Source organism: Ursus americanus, chromosome X (genome assembly GCF_024610735.1).
Source record: "Ursus americanus isolate L20-20 chromosome X, mUrsAme1.1.p, whole genome shotgun sequence".
NCBI classification, from domain to species: Eukaryota; Metazoa; Chordata; class Mammalia; order Carnivora; family Ursidae; genus Ursus; species Ursus americanus.
In genome coordinates, this window is record NC_142164.1 from 95,657,113 (window position 1) to 95,679,903 (window position 22,791).

A 22,791-nucleotide genomic window follows, 5' to 3' on the forward strand; every position below is an offset into this window, starting at 1 on the left:
AGTTGGGTGATCCAATGGAGTGGCATACATACAAAGTATTTTGATTTACCTAAAATATTTTGCAAAGCCTCCCATGATATGTCTATGGATAAGGTGAGCCTTCTTATCCCTCTATGGGCTGGTGGAGAACGTTTGTGTTTTAATATATTCTTTTCCGGTACCTGATTTATGTGCCAGAGAATTGGTGAAAATGATTGGATTCCTTTATTCACCCTGCAGTGTCAGAAAATTTGGGGGAAAGAAGCCATTTGAGGATTTAGCTGGAACACTGTGTACATTTTGCCTGAATAGGAGTGGTTAATGGATGATTTCCTCTCCCACATGACTTTAGAAGATTTATAACAATGTCGTGTAAATTTAAAATATCACATTCAAGTGTCATATACTTGTCTTTCATGTTTTAAATGAGGAAAGGTATGTTTATTGTTTGAAATTTGCTGCTTATAAAAAGTAATATCTTTAAATCAATTAAGTTTCTGATGAGGAAGGTCTGACTTCCCATCCATACATGTAAATGTAAATACATGTATATAATTGTACACAAATGTGTATATATGTATATGTATACATTTACATTTATGTACATTTACATTTTCTCTAACATATGGATGTATATGTGTATATGATTAATATTAAATGAAAGCAAATGGTATAGATTATTAGTAAATTAATGCCATCCTGGACATGGTGTGGTGTCTACAATACAAGGACTAATAATTAGATCCAGTGGTGGTTTTTTTTTTTTCTTTAAAGATTTTATTTATTTATTCGACAGAGATAGAGACAGCCAGCAAGAGAGGGAACACAAGCAGGGGGAGTGGAAGAGGAAGAAGCAGGCTCATAGAGGAGGAGCCTGATGTGGGGCTCGATCCCAGAACGCTGGGATCACGCCCTGAGCCGAAGGCAGACGCTTAACCGCTGTGCCACCCAGGCGCCCCCCCAGTGGTGGTTTGAATACACTTTGTATTTTAGCATTTTAGCTGGATTTTACCAGGATGGTGGCATTTAAAGAACGTTTACAGGGGTGCCTGGGTGGCTCAGTCATTAACCATCTGCCTTCGGCTCAGGGCGTGATCCCAGATTCCTGGAATAGAGCCTCGCATCAGGCTCTTCTGCTGGGAGCCTGCTTCCTCCTCTCCCACTCCCCCTGCTTGGGTTCCCTCTCTCATTGGCTGTCTCTCTCTCTGTCAAATAAATAAAAAATACAATCTTTTTTAAAAAATAAAGAATGCTTACAGAACTAGGGATTCTATAATTTCGTGAGAAACTTAAGCAGAGGTAAGGGACACGTATTGTCTTGTAGAAAGAGGAAGGCTTTTCTCTCTGTTCCTTCAGAAGATTGTATTAAAAATAAGTTGAAGCTGATAAGCCTGGGTGTCTTCTGCTCAGATTTCTTTCCTGAGCCCAATTTCTTCGATCCCATTTTCTTCTGGATATATCCAACTTGAAGTCCAAAATGCATCTCAGGATCAATAAGGTGAAACTTAACTCCTTGTGCCCTACTTCCCTCTAAACTTGCTTCCTTCGCTGACTTCAACATTTTTGTTACTACACAGCTGTTCACCATGACACCTGTACCAGAAACCTGGAATCATTCCCAACTCTTCCCTTTCCTGTCCCTGTGAGCCCTCTGCATGTCATCAGTCACAGAATTTGTTCACTGTCTCTCATATTCATTGTTTCATCTTTGCTTCTGTCCCTGTTTGCCCTAGATCAAGTCCTTGCCTGAATCTTTACCTCTCTTCAATCCAATTTCTGCATTAAAGTCAGCGTGGGTTCTCAGAAGCTATTTATTACAGTTTCTCCTCTGCTTAAAATCCTTAGTTGCTTTCCATTCTCTACAGAGGCTGATCGATTAGGCATGCAATGATTTTTATTACCTAATCCCTACCTGTCTCTCAATACATGTTTTCTGTTAGCTCCCACATATCCCTTAACCTATATTATATTTCTGTAAGCCTTTTCTGATACTCTCTATGTCACTGTCCTTGTATATGCTATTCCTGTTACTTAGAATAGTCATGTTTGTCGTCTGCTTTGAAAACTACTTCATGTAGAAAACTCAGTTCAAATTTTTCTCCATGAGGCTGTTTTTTCTACATGGCCACTCCCTTTTTTGAGTCACCTTATATCATCATTATATCTCTGTTGTTTGGAAGGAAAATAGTCTGCTAAAAGGTAGCTGTTCAGAAAGACTATAATGTCCTCTTCTCTATCATGGCTTGAAAATGGGGAATGCAATTAAAAGTACTTATAGTATATATCTTTGGGATAATTTGGGAAGGGAAAAAATCTAGGGAATGTTAAAATCTGTAGAACTGAGAAATAGAGATTATTTATGAAGAAGAATATGGATGAAAATATTTTTGATGTTTCTCTCTAGTTTCTGATTCTACACTTGGAGAATAAAAAGCATGTTTAAATTTTTTTTAAATCTAATGGAAATAATTTCACTAAGCCAAGTGTCAACAATTGTTGCCCATGAAGCGATAATTATAATTATTAGCACTTTTGTGTGCTCATCATTTCCCAAAAATTTTACATACTTTGTATGTAATACTATCCCTGTTACACAAATGAAAAAGCTAATGCATAATGGAGTTAAATACAAGTTCATGCAGCTTTCAAGTGGCAGAGCTGGGACTGGTATCCAGATCTGTGTGATTTCTCCTAATCTCTCAATTTCACAGAGGAAAATTACTATGTGACCTTGAGAAAATTATTACCGGGGAAATATATGGAAGTATAGTAGAATAATAATTTTCTTTATGAATATAAGGATATATATGAATATATTGAAATGATATTCTTTATGAATACAATTCTAATACAGTCTAAAGAGAATTCTGGCCTTTATGGTCTCTAAAAAAACCCTAAACTTCACATTATGTCACAGTTAAAAACTTTTTTTTTTTTTTTTTTGATCAGAGCACCCAGAAAAGTACACAAATCATAAATTTAGGTCAAGACTTCACAAAGGTAACATACATGTAGTTCCACATCAAATAAAAAGATAATATGTTGCCAACAATTGAGACAGCCCTATCAAATCCTATGATAGTCATAAACTTTTCACACCTCCTGAAAGTTAACCTTTATCCTGATTTGTAATGCCTCAGAATAGTTTTATTTTTAACCTAATATAAATGCAATTGCATAGTATATAGTTTTGTAACTGCCTTTTTTTAGTCAATGATATGTTTGTGAGTTGCATCCATGATGCCTATCTTGTTTGTTCATTAATTTTCATGGCTGGGTAGTATTCCTTCTTGTGAATATACAATTTAATTACATATTCTACTGTTGAGAAAATTTGGGCTGGTTCCAGTTTGGGATCATTATGAATAACACTGCTGTGTACATAACTGTGCATATATTTGCATGAATGTATGTATGCTTTTGTATTAAGTATATACCTAAGATTGAAGTTGCTGGATTACTGGGTATATGCATATTTAGCTTTATAGGCATTGCAAAAGAGTTTTCCAAAGTTGATGCATAAATTTACACTCTCATCAGTAGTGGATAAAGGGACAAATTGCTTCACATCCTTGTTAATACTTGATATTGTCAGATTGTTAATGTGAGCCGTGTTGGCAGTTTCATAATGGCATCTCTTGTGAATGTTTGCATGTAGTGTTGACTAATGAGATTAAAAACACAATGACAGTTCTTTTATTGGCTATTCGAGATACCTATTTTTGAAATGCCTTTTAGTCTGTTGGTTTATGTGTATTTCTCTCAGTGACTTGTAGTTATTTAAAAATATGTATTCAGGATGTTAATCCTTTGTTGATATCTAGATTACAATTTCTTTTCTTTTTTCTTTTTTTTTTTTTTTTTGCTTTTACTAGGTGCCTTACCCTTTTACTTTTTAATGATACTTTTTTTTTTTAATAAACAGAAGTTTTAAGTTCAATATACTCTACTTCAGTATTTTCTGTAATGGTTAGTGTTATTTTTGTCCTGAGTTTAAAAATAAAATTTTCTACTCTGTGACCCAAAATATTTTCTCCTGGATTGTCATACAGGGACTTAATTGCTTTACCTTTCATATTACGATCTATCTAGTATTTCCGGTGTGAGGAAGGATTGAATGTCTATTTTTTCCCCATTTAGAGCAAACTAAAATAGCATGATTTATTGCAAGGACCGTTCTTAATGTTCTGTATTGTCACTTTTAATAAAATGCTTATACATATATGGGTCACTTTATGAACTCCAGTCAAGTTTCATTTGTACATTTCCGTGCAGTTACTCCAATACCACATTATTTTAATTACTATGGCTTTATGATAAATTTTGACATCTGGTAGTATTGTAAAAGAAAAATTGAGCCAGTTGGTAAAATGGGTAAGGAGAAATTTATTCAAGACTATTGCAATTAGGGATCAAGACTATTGTAATAGGGAAGAGATTGAACTCAGTTCCCCTGAACAAAAGGTAGGCAAGTTTGTAAGTGCTAGAATGACCTGACATAGAAGTACTGGAGGACCTTGGTGGGGTTGGGTAGTCAGTGTGATTATGCTTTCTGTGTTTGCTAATTGTCCCTTATCAGAGTTAGGCTTCTACCCTCTCAGAGTTTGGGACACAGGGGCGCTATCTTTCCTGATAATTACATTTCGAAGGGGTGGCTTTCAGGTCCTTGAGAAAGACATTCTTGGGTTGTAGAAGATTTACATCTCAAGGGGGCAGAGAAATATTTACGATTTCAAAGTAAGTGCTCTAAGAAAAAGAAGGGACCTGTAGCCAAAGTGTGTCAAGCTGAAGGAAACTCTAAATCTATCTTGGTTAATGTAAACCCATCACATTTATTTCCTCCTCTTAAAAGATTAACTTGGCTATTTTTGTTTATTCATATTTCCATGTAGATTTTAGAATCAGCTTGTCTGTCCCCCCCAAAAGCTGCTGTAATCTTAATTGGGGTTTATTGACTATATGGATTAATTTGTGGTGAATTAATATCTTTATTATGTAAAAAGTTTTTCAGTTCATGAATATGGAATAGGCTTTGATTTATTTAGGCCTTTATTTTCTCCCAATAATGTTTTATGGTTTCCAGGAGAGTGAATCTTAGACTTTTTATGAGATTTATTCCTTTATTTGCTATTTTTTGATATTTTTGCTGTTGCTATAAATGGTATCTTTTCAAAATTTCATTTTTTTATAATAATTTTTTATTATGTTATGTTAGTCACCATACAGTATATCCTTAGTTTTTCATGTAATGTTTCATGATTCATTATTTGTGTATAACACCCAGTGCACCATGCAATATGTGCCCTCCTTAATACCCATCACCGGCCTATCCCAATCCCCCACCCCTCTCCCCCCTGAAGCATTTTCTATTCGTCTTTTGCTTAGAGGGAGAAATACAACTTGATTTGTGTTCCTTGGCTTTGTATCCAGAGATCATGCTAAATCTACTTATAATTTGAGTAGTTTATCTGTTGCATCGCTCAGTTGTACGTATACAGGTTGTTTGTAATTACTGTTTTGCTTCTCCCTTCCCAATCATTGTTCATTTAATCAGTTTTTCTTGCCTTATTGTGCTGTATCTAGTACAATGAGATTATTCCTGATCTGTTTCTCATTTTAGGTCTCAGAGGTGAGGCTTCTAGTAAATCACCATTAAGTATGATATCTCTTTATAGGTTTGTTGTAGATGCTTTTTATTCCTAATGTAAATGATCAGATTATTTTTCTTCTGTATTGTCTTAATATGTAAAATGACACTGCTTCATCTTCTAGAGTTAAAATAGCCTTGCATTACTGATGTAAGCCAAACATGGATGATATGTATAATCTTTTTTATTTGTTACTAGATCTCTTTTCTAACATTTGCTAACCTTTGATGTAGAATTCTCCCATTGGGTCCATGAAGAAGATTGGCCTATTGTTTTCCTTGTAATAGGTTGTTAGGTGTTTTTTTTTTCTTTTTCATAAAAAGGTTTTTAATTAATTAATTTATTTTTTAATGTTTTTTAATTATATTATGTTAGTCACCATACAGTTATGTGCAACTAATGAATCATCGAACTTTACATCAAAAACCAGGGATGTACTGTATGGTGAATAGGTTGCTAGGTTTAAGCGCCTGATTGTGCAGGCTTCAGAACTTGCCATTTGTACCTGGAATTTTCTTTATCGGAGAAGTTTTAAATGAAAGATTAAATATATTTAAATAAGACTTTTCATTTTTCATTTCCACCTTCAGGTTTCCTCTCCATTTTCCAGATTTTCCATTTTTTTGGGTCAGTTTGAGTATTTGTCTTTCTGGGAATTGGTGTTTTGCATCTAAAATTACAAGTATATTTGGGGCACCTGGGCAGCTCCGTTGGTTAAGTGTCTGCTGCTGAGGTCATGATCTCAGGGTTCTGGGATCGAACCCCGCATCAGACTCCCTGCTCAGTGGGAAGCCTGCTTCTCCCTCTCTCCTTCTGCCCCTCTTCCTGTGCTCTTTCTCTCTCACTCACTCTCTCAAATAAGTAAATGAAATCTTAAAAAAAAAACAACATAAAAGTATATTCAAATAAAGTTCTGTTTAGTCCACATGGTGTTTATTCAAATGAAGTTCTGTTTAGTACACATGGTATTTAATAATGTTTTTATTAGTTATCAGTGTTTTAAGTTTAGGAAATGTGATATCAAACTATAAATGTCTAGCCTCTGTGGAAAAAGCAACTGATCTGGTGATCCTTTGCCTGTTCTCCTGACTATTAACCTCAGGAAGAATTAAACAGCTCTGCCACCTTTAGCACAAACTCTCCATTTTGCTACAATCCCCTTTATTCCCCATTTCCTTATACCTAGATTATTTTGTGCATTTTATGATGCATACACATTAGAATTTGTGATTTCTTACAGATGGAATAGTTCAATGCATAGAGTTAGAATGAGGCATAGAGGGATATCTGTTTTCCATTCACCTGATTACAAATAAGACACATAATGGATTATGTTCCTGGTTTAGAATTTAAAAATCGAAGATTTTCAACTCTTTTGTAAAATATAAGCTGTAATAGACTGTAGGTAAAATATGAAAAACTAGTCATTTTAGTGTCATGCTGAGATGTTTTGCTGTATCCTGTATTAAAGTTCTGTTACACTGTAGACTTATCACATCTGGAAACAAAAGCAAATCTTCCACCAACTAAGCTCTATTTTACCAATCACAAGCATCTCAATAATTTATCAAAGTTTTCAGAGCATTTTCACATTTGTTGACCTGGCAAGGAGGGTACCAGTCCAGATACTATTATCCCCCTTTCACTAGTGGGAAATATAAACCATAACAAGGTTAAGTGTTTGCTGAGAGATATTACTGAGTTGGGCAACAGTAGAACTGGGACAAGAAATCGAGACAATCTGTAGTTCAGGCCTGGTGATATGTACCAGGTGAGCAGACTCAGAGATGCTGCTATATGATTAATACCCACTGTAAGTAGTAAAGATCTAGAATTTGAGGTGGAGAAGATAGGACTTCACATGTGATTTTCACCTCCTCTGGCTATTCAGATTTACCATAAATAGCCCTGTTGTTGCTATAATGACTGATAGGCAGGTATTTAATGTAGAAGAAAGAAAAAAAAGGTTCTAAGACAATACTTAGGAGAAAATCCCTGTATTGATAACTACAGAGGGGGTATTGAGCTTTGACACATTTTTATACTATGTGAAATTCATGTATTGCATTAAGCACAATGGTAAGGAGCTCCCCTCAAGAAGTCCAGAAACCATGAGGCATAAAAAAATCAGGAGCAGTAAAACCTTAAACTACCAAAGAATGCCCAGGAATGCAATGGACACTGGCAAGGACACTCTCATGCTGGAATGCTCCTTTTAGGACTCCTGCTCTTTATTTTCTAGTATCCCAGTTGAATAGACTGGTGGGAGCTGGGGAGTACAGAGTTTATTAAGCTGCCACAGAACATTAAATAATAGCCTGCAAATAATAATGGCATCAACAACTGGGCCTTTCCAGATTTATTCATTAGCACTTTATAAACTCATAAATAATATATGGAACTGACTGTAATGGCACAAGGGAACATGCTTCTTCAAGTTAAAAATCTCACTATGTTTTTAGCATAATCACCAAGACAAAATTTCATTAACGAATCAGACAGTCATATTTACCTTTGAAAAAGAAGACTTTGCAAAAGAGCACATGTTCTTCATCTGGGAATGTTTAAGTATTTTCTGATTTTTAACAATACTTTAAACAAATAGGGAGGTAAAATGTCAAAAATGTTCTTAGATGAAATTATAACATTAGGCTTCAAATCCTTGTTAAGTAGGTTAGATAAAATGTGTGGTTAAATCTAGTCAAACTTCTGCCAGAATTAAATATGAAAATACACAAAAAGGGTTCAGCATCTGTACGTCTCACTAGGTTCTGTAGCACGCATTACAAGGCGTATTGCATGTTGTGCGTTCCCCTTAGTAAATGACATCATGAAAGAACATAAGCTTGTAGCCGGATGGATCTGAGGTCAGATCCCGGAAACTCAATCCTGTGTCCTCCGTGGCCTTAGGCAAGTTACATAACTCATCTCTGTGTCTGGGTCACCTTTAAACTGCACCTTTAGAAGTGGCAAGTGTACCTTCACAGGTCCCTTGAGTTCGGTCAGAAAGTACTACAGGATCATTTAAACAGGAGTAAGAATGAGAATTTCAGAGAAACCTACAATAAGTGTTTCCCAATACATCAGGACACATTTTCCCACCCTGGACCATATGTTAGACAGTGAATATATAAGGCGTGCCGTTTTATAATATGCTACTTTGGTTAGCAGTTTGTAAAAACATGTAAAATTAAGAAGAGAATCCTAGAGTTGGCTAAACAGTAGTCAGTAGTACTCTGCCCTGTTTCTAGCCTCATGATGGGTGTTATTTCGTCCCATTCAGTAAGTTATTTGATATTATTTCCACATTACCATCGGTAAGGTGAAGTTGCTCATCCTTTTTAACTCTGCTGTGTTTATAAAGTAGGAAAGAAACATCAAGAAATGTTAATTTTCAGAAGGCTCGTTACACATAAACGTCATTTAGCTGGGAAGTATATCCCAGGGTCTGGAACTTTGATAAAATGAGATGGGCTGCCTGCTGTCTCCCTTTCTTATAAATCCCAGTTGCTGCTGCATTGTGTGGGCTATGGCACAGAATTGTTCCTTTCTTAGTGGACAGACTCCTGGGACCACTTTATCTCTTCATGCCAGTCTTGATGGGCACAGTTCAGCTCTTACATTCCATCCCTGGCCTCAATAAATTCAAGGGTCAAGATACGTTAAGTTTTACCTTCCAGGCTTGTCAGATTTTCCTCAGTTGCCTTTATCCAAAAGTTCCTCTGATAGCTACTTTTCACTTTTGCTTTGAAAAACCAACAGAAACAAACAAAGGAACTCAGATGAGAAATGTCCTTGGCATGTATAACGGTATGGGATATAAATGAAATGGGAAGGGGAAGGCTTCCCCATTGCAAATCTAAGCATAGATGATAATGGAGTTGTGATTTAGCCCATGAAAGTGTGTTAGAGTAAGTGAACCGACCTTTAGCTTCTCTTACTGGTGAGATAAAATGAGAACATAAATAAAAATTAATTTCTTCTTATCGGTTCATGAGATGTTATAATTCATTTTCATTTATGTACATAATGTTTACATAGCTTTACAAAAATATGCATTACTTCTAAAAGCTCAAAGGATTCATATACTTAAATGGAAACTCAGAGAAATACTCTTTTTTTCTCTAGAGAAGAGGTTTCTAATCCTAATGTTAGTGATTCTTTAAAAAAATTATTTAGCTTTCTGTCAGTCCCATTCGATCCGATCTCTTAGACTTGTTACACCCCTTTAGGCAATGATAGGAACCAGCATCTTTGAGTGATTGTAGAGCTGACTGGTTATCTTCCAATTGCTTAGCTCTATTCTTTTTAATTCAAATTAGGGCCAATATTTCTAAGTAATAACCAGATAAAGCCATAAATTCAAGCACTGTGTACATCTATTTATATTTGTGCATATGGCATTACAAAAACCTACGCGTGGGCAGACATGTACAGCATATGAGCAAGCAATTTCTAATTCACTTACCTGATTTTACTGAGGTGAGTAAAAAGCATCCTGTTCACATTATAACAGAAGTGACTTAGATTCAGTTCATTGAGGGTTTTCTGAGAGTAAGATAGGTTTAAGCAGTGGAATGTGTTAATAAAGGATAGGTATACTCTCTTGTGTTGGAAATCTTTAAAGAAGAATATACTTGAAGGCTGAACAACTACTTGGGAAGATTTAATAAGTACCTTTCTAGAGTGAGTAGAGTAAAATAGATGACCCTTGCTGGTTCTTGGAAGATTTGAAATAAACAGTGATCAAACAAAATGTAAATAACTATTAACACTTAATATAACTCAGTTCAAATTAGAACTGCTTTCCAGTATATAATCTTGCTTAGTATTTGTAGCAATTCTTTCAGGGGTTGGTATGATTATTTTCTTTGAGAGAGAGGAAATGATTTAGCCATGAATTTCTGGAAAGTCACTTAATTTTGTTTGGAAGGAGGGATAATAATAATAAAAAAAAAACCCTCAAAGAATTGCCGGAATCATTACAAGAGAATGATGTGTTTAAATTATTTTTTTTTGTGGGGCACCTGTGTGGTTCAATTGGTTGAGCGTCTGACTCTTGCTTTCGGCTTAGGTCATAATCTCAGGGTCATGAGACCGGGCCCTGTGTGTTAGGCTCTGCACTCAGCATGGAGTCTGCTTGTCCCTCATGCTCTGCTCTTTCCCACCCCTGCCTGTGCTCACTCTCTCTATCTCTATAAAATAAATAAATCTATAAAAAATGTTTTTATTTTTGTAATTTTAAAAGACATACACATGTTGGTAATCGTAGCAGTTAACTGACCTAACACTTAAATCTAAGTTGTTCAGCTCGAGATACTTGCATCTTCCCCACATAAAACACAAAATTACAAAGTGATAGCATTTATGTATTTGGGAAGTTGAATCACAATAAATTATTTAAAAATCTCTATTTAAATAATTTTAAATAATTTTACTCTAGTATTTGTAATGCATTTTCTAAAAATTTCCCACTGTAATAAATACATCTTTACTTTCAATGACTTGAGTTTTGTGAAATATTTTGTAATGCTATGGAATCAGTCCCTCTTAAATGTCTTTTGTATTAGTTTGTTAGGTCTGCCATAACAAAATACCAAAGACTGGGTATCCTAGACAGCAGAATTTTTCTTTTCTCACAGTTCTGGAGACTTGAAGTCTAAGATCAAGATATTGGCAGGTTTGGTTCCTTCTGGGGCCATTCTCCTTGGCTTGTAGATAACTATCTTCTTGCTGTGTCCTCACATGGTCTCTCTTGTGTGCTCACATGTCCCTGGTGTGTTTCTGTGTGTCAAGATTTCCTCTTCTTATAAGGATACCTTTCACATTAGATTAGATCCCACCCTAACAGCCTCATTTTAACTTAAAATCCCTATGTAAAGTTTCTATCTATAAAGTCCCTGTCACCTAATAATGTGGTAGATAAGGATAGGGCTTCAACATATGAATTTTTAAAAAAGATTATCTATCTATCTATCTATCTATCTATCTATCTATCTATCTATCTAAAAGAGAGAGAAAGAGAGAGCACAAGCTGGGGGGAAGGGAAGTGTCAGGCAGAGGGAGAAATAGGCTGGTTCCCTGCGAGCCCAACATGGGGCTTGATCCCAGGACCGTGGGATCATGACCTGAGCTGAAGGCAGACACTTAACCAACTGAGCCACCTAGGCGCCCCTTCAACATATGAATTTTAAGGAGACACATATGTCCATTGAATGATAAGTAGATAAAGAAGATGTGGGGTATACACACACAGACATAGTCTCTCTCTCTCACACACACACACACACGATGGAATATTAGCCATCAAAAAGAATAAAATCTTGCCATTTGTAATGACATGGATATTATGTTAAGCAAAATACGTCAGTCAGAGAAAGACAAATACTATATGATTTCACTCATGTGGAATCTAAGAAATGAAAGAAATGATCATATGGGGAAAAATGAGAGAGGCAAACTAAGAGACTCTTAACTGTAGAGAACAAACTGATGATTACCAGAGAGGAGGGGAGTGGGGGGATGGGTGAAACACGTGATGGGGATTAAGGAGTACTCGTGCTATTGTGATGAGCACAGGGTGATTTTTGGAAGCGTTGAATCACTATATTGAGGCCTGAAACTAATATTACACTCTATGTTAACTAACTAGAATTTTAAAAACTTAAAGATATGTTTCAAAACGTAAGTGTAGATACATATTGAAATAGTTCTGTGCTGAACTCATTGAGACTACAATGCATATTATGTGTCCTTCAACTAACATCTTCTTTCATTAACATACAAGTCTTTGTAAATATGTATGTACAATCATATGGGCCTAGTTGTATTCTTAACTCACTGAAACTACACTGTGTATAATGCTATAATGCGTCCTTCGACTAACATCTTCTCTCATTAAGATATAAATGTTTCTAATAAAAGTGTAGATGCAAAAAAAAAGACACAGTTCAGCCCATAACTTCTTTTTATTTCAAGTTTTCATTTAAATTCTAGTTAGTTAACATGTATGGTAAAATTGGTGTCAGGTGTAGAATTTAGTGATTCATCACTTACATATAACACCCAGTGCTCATTGCAACAAGTGCCCTCCTTAATGCCCATCACGCATTTAACCCATCCCCCACCGACCTCCTTGCATCAACCCTCAGTTTGTTCTCTATAGTTAGGAATCTATTATGGTTTGCCTCCCTCTCTTTTTTCTCTCTTTTTCTCCCCCTCCCATGTGTTCATCAGTTTTGTTTCTTAAATTCCACATATGAGGAGTGAGATCATATGGTATTTGTCTTTCTCTGACTTATTTCATTTAACATAATATACCCTAGCTCCAACCACATCATTGCAAATGGCAAGATTTCATTCTTTTTGATGGCTGAGATCTAAATGTGAGACAGGAAACCATCAAAAATCCTAGAGAACACAGGCAGCAACCTCTTTAATCTCAGCCATAGCAGCTTCTTACCAGACACGTCTCTGAAGGCAAGGGAAACAAAAGCAAAATGAACTATTGGGACTTCATCAATGTAAAAAGCTTCTGCACAGCAAAGGAAACAATCAACAAAACTAAAAGGTAACCTACGGAATGGGAGAAAATGTTTGCAAATGACATGTCTGATAATCGGTTAGTGGCCACAGTCTATAAAGAACTTATCAAACTCAACACCCAAAAACCAAATAATCCAGTTAAGAAATGGGTAGAAGACATGAACAGACATTTTTTTTTCAAAGAAGACATACAGGTGGCTAACAGACATAAGAAAAAATGCTCAATATCAGTCATCATCAGGGAAATACACATTGAAACCATGATGAGATGACACCTTACACCTGTCAGAATGGCTAAAATTAACAACACAGGAAACAACGGATGTTGACAAGGATGTGGAGAAAGGGGAGCCCTCTTACCCTGTTGGTGGGAATGCAACCTGGTGCAGCCACTCTGGAAAACAGTATAGAGGTTTCTCAAAAAGTTAAAAATAAAACTGCCCTACAATCCAGCAATTGCACTATTAGGTATTTACCCAAAGGACACAAAAATACTGATTCGAAGTGGCACATATACCCCAATATTTATAACAGCATTACTAGACCATAACTTCTTTTATTCTGTTCATTTTTGACACACAGTGTGTGTTCAATAAATATTTGTTATTTAGACAGATTCGTGATGAATGAATGCATTAAAGACTTTCATTAACTGTAAGTTAAATTTAATGTTGGATTGGCTGAGTTATAAGCCTTTAATGAATTATCAAAATTATCTATTATTATTAGAATACCAAGGGCCCTTCTTAAAATAGTTTCCTTAATAGGTTGACTGTGTATCTAAAAGAATGTTATTTTTTTTTTTGTGACTCATTCATATAGTGAAAAAAAAAAAAAACCCTACAGTGTAAAGTTTATCACATTAGTATAGTTTGGAATTTCTATAAAATTAACCTTAAGGAATCTAGTATATGGAGGTCTTCATTTGGATTTGTTTAATAGGATGTCCTACTAAAATTAATAAATTGTAGTCAGCAATCTATGAGATTACAAACCTAAGATGCTACTTAAGTGGATACTAGGGACATGATGCTGTATCTATTTAGAAGTCTCAGTACATTTCCTTTCATTTATGAAGATGGTGCTTTGGTTTGAGTGTGTCTCTCCTGTGCTTGACTCCCATCTCCACTAGGGTCAAAGGGATGCAATATACATCCCACAATTAGGCCTTTTGTATCTTTATCCTCAAATCAGGCAGATGGTGTAGTTTATGGCTACAAGGGATAAGATTTTCTCTGAAGCTATTTTTTCACAACTAATCCATTCACAGATATGTTACATACCATTTTACCTGATGTATACTGACATAGTCACTAGGAAGTTCACTTAAAGAACTTCTAATGTTTCTTTTTTTATAATAATTTTTTATTATATTATGTTAGTCACCATACAGTACATCCCAAGTTTTTGATGTAAAGTTCGATGATTCATTAGTTGCGTATAACACCCAGTGCACCATGCAATACGTGCCCTCCTTATTACCCATCACCAGCCTATCCCATTCCCCCACCCCCTCCCCTCTGAAGCCCTCAGTTTGCTTCTCAGAGTCCATAGTCTCTCATGCTTCATTCCCCCTTCTGATTACCCCCCCTTTCTTTATCCCTTTCTTCTCCTACCGATCTTCCTACTTCTAATATGTTTCAGAAAAAAAAAATCCCAAATATTTGGCTGTAATAACTAAATGGCTAATATTGTTGAATTCATTGATTTATGTTAGCATGTTTCCTTTGGTTATCTTGCATTATTATTTCAGTGCTATGGTTTCTGTCATAAATTAACATCATTCAAAAGGAGTAGAGAGTGAAACTATAAGAAGTACGAAAATCAGTTACATTGTGTTGAAAGCAATATGTGGACGGTACTCCCTTTTTGAAAAGATGGTAGGGTAGACAATTTTTAAGAAATTGGGTGGGTCTTCAAGCCTCCTAGAAATAGGTGGATTTTTTATGATGCAAATTACATTTGTATTATTTGAGTCATATTTTAATATCTTCTGGGTAGATCAATCCAAACATGTAGCATCAAGTATGTTAGAAATTATGACAAGGCTTATTATCTTAGATATCAAAAGTATTTGTAAAAAATAGGAGTTACAGTTTTTTGTAGCCCTAATTCTACACAAAATAAAACATATCTATATTTGAGATATTTCCCATTGTAAAGATCTAGTGGCTATGGGAAAATAATTCTCTTATTTATATTAAAGTCAAAAAGTTGGAGTTTAAGACTTTGAAGTGCATCATAATGGAATTAAAATAAATGATCCATATTTTTTGTCCTAAAATTTCCCCTTTACACAACGATCATTACAACATTTTTTTTTTTTTTCATCTAAAAACCGTCGGTGGTCGGTATATGGCAGTACGTAAGCAGCGGGATGACCATGGCTATGGTGGCAGCTGCAGAAGCCAGAGCAGCCGGGGCCACGGTGGAGGCTAGAGCTGCGGAGGTGGCTGGGGCAAAACATCTCCTGACTCCCTGTGAAGCTCACTGAGACGGCGATCTGGGCACTCGAGGAAGTGTATGCCTTTAATTTCTCTTGGTCAAATGTGGGTAAAGACAATCCCCGGGGCAGCTTTGGCTGCATCCAGACAACGTTCTCTAGTTCTGGAGCCTCCCAGCTCAGTGGCCCAGGATTTGTACACGCTAAAGGTGCAGCATGTGCCACAAACGACTAGGTTGAGATGACACGAGGAAGAATGAGCCTGGCGGAGGAATCCCACGACAGAAGCACAGAAGTGATCAAACCGGGTGGACCTTATGTAGGTACAAGAGAGTCAATTCGGAAAGTACCTCACAGTCTTTCAGATGCGATGCCTGAGAGGAAAGGGTCAACCTCCATGAACCTTGCAGATATGACTCAAAAGACACATGGCAGCAGCAGTGTTTCTCAGGGGCGACATAAGGACAGGATGATTCACTTACTGGCCACGAAGACCTACAGGAAACCTGAGCTGTGGTTCCGCTGCAGAAACATGGTGGCAGTCCAAAAAAAAAAAAAAAGAGAGAGAGAGCGAGAACTCCCTGGGAGCAATTCTGCAACAGATAGCCAATCTGAATCCTAAAAACCTCTCATACACCTTAAAGGATTATGTTTTTAAAGTGCTTCGAAGAGACTGGCCCGATGCAGTGAAATAGAAATAGAACGTGTTAGGCAGTGCTCTCCAGTGCACTAAATCTATCTCAGAATGCTGCCAGCACCAGCCATTCAGGATCTCCTGCATGTTCTAGAGGAGACGTTGCCTCTTCTCAGAATTGGCTTTGAGATTCAGATTTCATTGATCTTTAATGAATAAAAAAACTTGAATATCTCACCTGACAGGTCGAGTGCTTCCAACATTAAATGGTCACTTGAATCCCACCAGTGAAAAATCTGTTCCAGACGTCCTGCTGTCTCCTGCAGCCGCTGCCGTCCCCTTCCCTTCTACCGCTGCCTTCAACCCACCTGCCCGGCTCCAATCCTCCTCTGATTCTAAATGCTAACTCCAGTTCCCCCAGCACTCCAGCAGGCCAGGGGACTCAAGACCTACCTGTTGACAGTTTTAATCAAAACACTAGTATCTATCAGGACCAACAAGATAAATATACCTCTAGGCCTTCTCTGGAAACCCTAACCCTGGTTCAGTTCTACTGAAGTGTCCAAAGCCTGTGGAAGAAAACGATTCATTGTCTTACAAAAAGTCCAAAAAAGTCTAAAAACCGAAGGAAAAGGCCAAATTGAAATGCACGACATTGAGACAACTGAAGAAAAGGAAGAGGACCTTAAAAGAGATGAGAAAATTGCCAAGCTGAATAACTCCAGTCCTGATTCCATTGAAGGAGTTAAAGAGGTTTGTACTGCCTCCACCAGGCCTTTTTCAACAACTGAACTCCCAGATTATTTGACAAAATAAATTGCTATTTTCCCCCTGTGAGACAAGGATGGCTTCAGTGCTGAAGATGATGCATACAGGGCCTTGCATGCCAGTATGGAGATTGTAGCTAGAAGATTGATCAAACTGGATGCACAACAAAAGCAGGTTTTTCCGGGCTTAAAAGAGGAAGTCTTATGAGAATATCAGAAGATCAAGCAGTCCAGTCCCAGTTCTCATGAAGAAAAATACAGTTGCAAGTAACTTCATAACAAGCTGGCTCCCATCAGAAGACTCATCAGTGAATTTGAGAGCAAACAGAGTCATGGCACGGGACCTCTGCTTGAACCAGAAGCTGTGAATAAACTTATTTATTTAAAATTCCAAATGAGTTGCTATGAGATTTTTAAAAAAATGAAACTTTGCTTGTTGAAAGTTATTTATCATTTTCCCCATTGTACTGTGCTTCCCTGCAATTTTGAAGCTGCTTTTTCTGGTCCTCCTACCATACCCCAAGACTTACATTTGTCAATAGATATAAGTTCGTTTAATATTGGGGATCCAGTGATGAACACTGGGTATTATATGCGACTAATGAATCATTTAACACTACATTAAAAACTAGCGATGTACTATATGCTAATTGAACCTAATAATAATATAATAATAATAATAATAATAATAATAATAATAATTTATTTCTAAAAAATAAAAAATCAAAAAATCAAAAAAAAATATTGGGGATCCAGTGTCTGTACTTCAAACCAGTTTTTTTCCTTAAACACTTGTGTTTGTCTTTAGAAATGATCTTTTAAAGAGAGTAAGCATGAGCAGGGGAGAGGCAGAGGAAGAAGCAGACTCTATGCTGAGCAAGGAGCCCGATGCAGGGATCATGACCTGACCCAAAGGCAGACGCTTAGCTGACTGAGCCTCCCAGGCACCCCTGAAATGATTTTTTTAAGATATTGGGGACCCAGTGTCCACACTTTAAAGTCTTGTGTGTTAAAAAACCCCAGTAATGTACAAGGTGAAAAGCTTTTGGATAAACATAAGCCTATTTTCTCTCCTTTCTTATTGCAAACTCTGCCTTACATGATAGAATGTGTAGAAATTTGCACAAAATTCAAAAAAATTAGAACATTGTTTTGGAGGGTTAAAAAATAGAAAGGTGTATGAGTATGTTTATGTGCATAGATTATGTGTATGTGCGCACAGGCTGATTTGATCTAGAACACTAAATCCACTCTGCAAGTTAACCACCCACTGCAATGGTTGCCTTGCGGTGTTTGCTAGCTGTGTACCTAGAGTGGTTATCATTAGCTACACGCTTCCCACTTGGTTAGAGCAATGGGAAACATACTGTGGTCTCCTAGGGTATGAATCCATGTGCTTGACTTGGATGTGTGCAGAGGTGGTGTGGGTGTGAGCGTACATGGAGGAGAAAAAAGCTGCCCCTCTCCGTAGGCCAAACGCTCAGGTTAAACAACTGGAGGGGTTTCTTTTTCTGTCAAATTGCTTTTGAATTGTGGGAGACAAGAGCATGTCCATTTCAATGGGTTTTCAGCTTTATTAATGTTGGACAAAATCAGTATGTTACAAAAATGTAACAGAGCTGTAGTTTTGATACAAAATTATAAAATTAAACATGTAGGTAACCTACTTATATACTGCTATAAAGTATTTTTTGAAGAGAGATATTCAAAGAAACCATTATGTACATGAAATGTATATTTAAAGATTTCTTTTTCATTTTTGGAGTCAGGAATAAAAAAAGAAAAAGAGCGGATACATCTAACCATAACATATTATCTGTCATCAAACAGCACAAACTTTCATCTCATGGAGTTTATCTGTTGATGTTGATTTAAGCTATCATTTGTTTTATCACGTGGAAACATAAGTTATGTGGTCAAAAATGTAAGGATTTTGAACTAATGTTGATTCAAGTTGTGTTGTCTTATATTGTCTTTTCAAAGTGCTGCCAATTGAAAAGGAAAGCATTATGTTTGCAAATCTGTTTTGAAATGTTTGCCGGAATTTTGGTACTATCTTTAATAAACATGTTTGTCTCCAGCATCCAGTAAATACATACTTACATACATACATACATACATACATACATACATACTGTTGGTAATTGGTTTATGTTACATGTTAAACTAGTGTGTGCACATAAAAGTAACATGCTAGAGATAGGGCAGTTACTACTCAGGGAATATTACAATTTTTTCTCTAGAATAGTTTAGAGAGAGAGAGAGAGAGAATTTAAATACTTTGTAAGAATAATCCACATACTTTTTAAGGTCTACATGTGGATGTAATTTAAATCACTAACAATTTTCTTCTACAATTGGGGCATTAAGCAATTCTAATTGCATGGGATCGCTTCAAAAAAGAGTCTTTAGGTATTCTATTTAGTAAGCAGACTTTTATTCTTTAGGATGTATTTTCAGACCTAAGAAAGATACCCATTTTGCATACTATCAATGCAAAATCCTCTTGTAATTCTATATCTCTGTCTTCGCTCTCTTACATTTGCCGTGGAGACATTTCAAATAGTGGTGTGATAACTCTCTCAGACTTCTTGTAAGTATCTTTTCAGTATCAGTTGCAAGAGTGAGTGAAGTAATCTTAAGACAAATGAAAGGCCTAGTGCTTATGTAATTATAAGCAAAAGCAGGAAGGGTGTCCTTTGTAACTCCTAGTATACATAGGAGACTAAATTAGATGCTTTCACAAATCATTCATGCAATTTTAAATGAAATTCAGCTAACAATTAGTTGTTTGCTGATGTGGTGTTGGGTTGTCTCTTCCCAGGTATTGGGAGATCGATGGGCAAACATCTGTAGGTGGACGGAAGATCGCTGGGTTCTTTTACAAGACATCCTCCTAAAATGGCAGCGTTTTACTGAAGAACAGGTGAGTCATGTGGGGCAATTGTATCGGTGAAAGACATGGTGAGATGGTAAATGTGTAAAGGAAAACATACAATGATCTACTTTAGTAATTATTTTCTTTTTCGGAATTATTTGATTTCTTTCAGTGCCTTTTTAGTGCATGGCTTTCAGAAAAAGAAGATGCAGTGAACAAGATTCACACAACTGGTTTTAAGGATCAAAGTGAAGTGTTATCAAGTCTTCAGAAACTGGCTGTATGTATTTTTTAGCTTTCGAAAGTTGGTGTTTTTTTTTTTTTTTTCAAACTCAGTGGTTTACATTAACCCCATTATTTGGTCTTTTAATTCTTCCCAATCAGACTGTGGACTCTGGGAAACAAACTGAGGGCTTCAGAGGGGACGGGGGTGGGGGATTGGGATAGGCCAGTGATGGGTATTAAGGAGGGCACGTATTGCATGGTGCACTGGGTGTTATACGCAACTAATGAATCATGGAACATTGCATCAAAAACTGGGGATGTACTGTATGGTGACTAACATAATAAAAAATTATTATTAAAAAAATAAAAAAATAAAGGAAAAAGAGGAAAAAAAGAAAAAATAATAATTATTCCCAATCTTAAACCAAGTGTTCATTGTTTGTGCTTAAATCATAGTCTATTCAGTTATATCATATTATAAATTTTCATAATTAAAATAGGGGCAGCTATATTATCTTAGACAGCTTGGGCTGCTATGTAACAAAATACCACAGAATGGGTGCCTTAAACAACAGACATTTATTTCTCACACTTGTGGAGGCTGGGAATGCCAGCCATGCCAGCAGATTTAGTTTTTGGTGAGGACCTCTTTCCTGATTTGCAGACTGTACCTTTTTACTTTGTGCTCCTGTGGTAGGAAGAGTGGAAACTTTGTTGTCTTTTCCCCATCTTTTTAAAAAATTAATTATATTAATTATATTCATTTCAGGAGTACAGCAGAATGATTCCATGTTTGTATGTATTACAAAATGATTGCCACAGTTAGTTACCATCTATCACCTCACATAGTTACAATGTTTTTTTTTCTTGTAATGGGAACTTTTAAGATCTGTTTTCTTAACTTTCAAATACCCAGTATGTTATTAATTGCAGTCACCATGCTATACATTACATTTCCGGTAATTATTATTAACTGAAAGTCTGTACCTTTTGACCAACCCTCACACATTTTCTCCTCTTATAAGGGCATGAATCCCAATGTGGGGTCTCCACCCTCATGATCTCATCTAAACCTAATAACCTCCCAAAGGCCCTACCTCCTGATACCATCACATTTTGTGTGTGTATATGGGGGTAGGGTTCAACATACAGATTTTGTGGGGGCACAAGCATTCAGCCCTATAACATTACACCCATGGACCCCCTCCCCCCCCCAGTTTATGTCTTTCTCACATGAAAAATACATTAATTCTATCCCATGAGCCCCGGAAGTCTTAAATAGGAGAAATAGGAAAGAAGGAAAGGGTGACAGTTCCCATAAAGGTCTAAAGCGTAGCAAGGAAAATTCCATTAGATCTTAAGCCTCGAGAATAATCCTCTTTGGACTGATGGAGTGCCCTTCAGGACCACTGGAGTAGCAGCATCACCTCCAGAAATCTGCAAGGTGGCCTTGCCTCCTCAGTTCCACGGGGCACCACTCATGTGGGCTTCTGCAGCAGCCTTACCCACAGGACTGTCTGCAGTGGCCCCACTCCTGAGGTACTACTGGGTGGGGGGCATCCTGCCCCATGAACTGGAGAAGTAGCCCTACCCTTTGAAACCCAGGAGGAGCTAGCCCTGCCATCGGGCCTGTGGTGGGAGTGGTAGCTCTCAGGATCTGTGAATCACCTACATCCTTCTTCCCTTTTCTTGAGCAATAGCACATGTTGGACACTCTTCTTTCATTCTGTCCAGTTTTCTCTGTTTCCTTTCGTCCCAGCTGGCAGTATTTCTGTTGGTATAATTCCATCTCTTTTCCTGCCTTCTGTTGAGATGGCTGACTAGGTCTCTGGTTCCCACCCACACTAATCTTATCAAATGGTCAGTCAGCCATACCCTTAGTGTTCTCTTCTGAACATATTTTCTCATTTTTTGCAATATGGATAGGCTGAGAATTTTCCAAATCTTTAAATTCTAATTCCATTATGCCAAATGATTCTTCAATTCATTTCTCTCTTCTTGCAATTTACCGTAAGCAAGAGAAATCATGCCACTCCTTCAACACTGCGTAGATCTCTCCTCAGCTAAATATCCAGTTTCATTGCTCACAAGTTCTGCCTTCCACAAAATGCTGGAACATCAACACAATTCAGCCAAGTTCTTTGCCACATTATAACCAGGATCATCCTTTCCCCCATTTCCAATGGTATCTTCATCACTTGCATCTGAGAGTTCATCCGAATGACCTTTACCATCCATATTTATACCAATATTTTTACCCATTTTAACCTATGTATTCTTTAAAAACATAGGCTAACTTTCCAGATCTCTTTTTCTGCCAGAGCCCCCACCAGAATTGCCTTTAGGAATCCTTTCATGGTGATCTCAGCTTTTTCTACCGTGCACCTCAGAACTCTCTCAGCCTCTACCCATTACTCAGTTCCAAAGCTGTATATACATCTTTAGGTATTTCTTACAGCAGCACCCCGCTTCTTGCTACCAATTCTTGTGTTAGTCATCTCAGACTTCTATAACAAAATACCATGGACTGGATGGCTTAAACAACAGACATTTATTTCTTATACTTCTGGAAGCCTGGAAGTATGACATCAAGGTGCTGAGAGGTTTGGTTCTTGGTGAGGGTCCTTTTTCTGGCTTCCAGACAGCACCTTCTAGCTGTATCCTCACACAGC

The 22,791-nt window shown here is 36.9% G+C and overlaps 1 protein-coding gene and 1 pseudogene across 11 annotated transcripts in view; both read left to right on the top strand.

Annotated features, from left to right (window-relative positions):
* The window catches only part of DMD (dystrophin), a 2,097,152-nt gene that overhangs the window by 687,262 nt on the left and 1,387,099 nt on the right, over positions 1 to 22,791 (top strand). For all 11 annotated transcript variants that reach the window (XM_087859359.1, XM_087859361.1, XM_087859356.1 and 8 more), the window contains 2 exons: positions 19,841 to 19,942; positions 20,067 to 20,174. In XM_087859359.1, coding sequence (XP_087715485.1) covers positions 19,841 to 19,942; positions 20,067 to 20,174 — 210 coding nt within the window. The remainder of the gene's footprint in view (positions 1 to 19,840; positions 19,943 to 20,066; positions 20,175 to 22,791) is intronic.
* Positions 15,563 to 16,368, top strand: LOC148106989 (RNA polymerase II elongation factor ELL2 pseudogene; annotated as a pseudogene).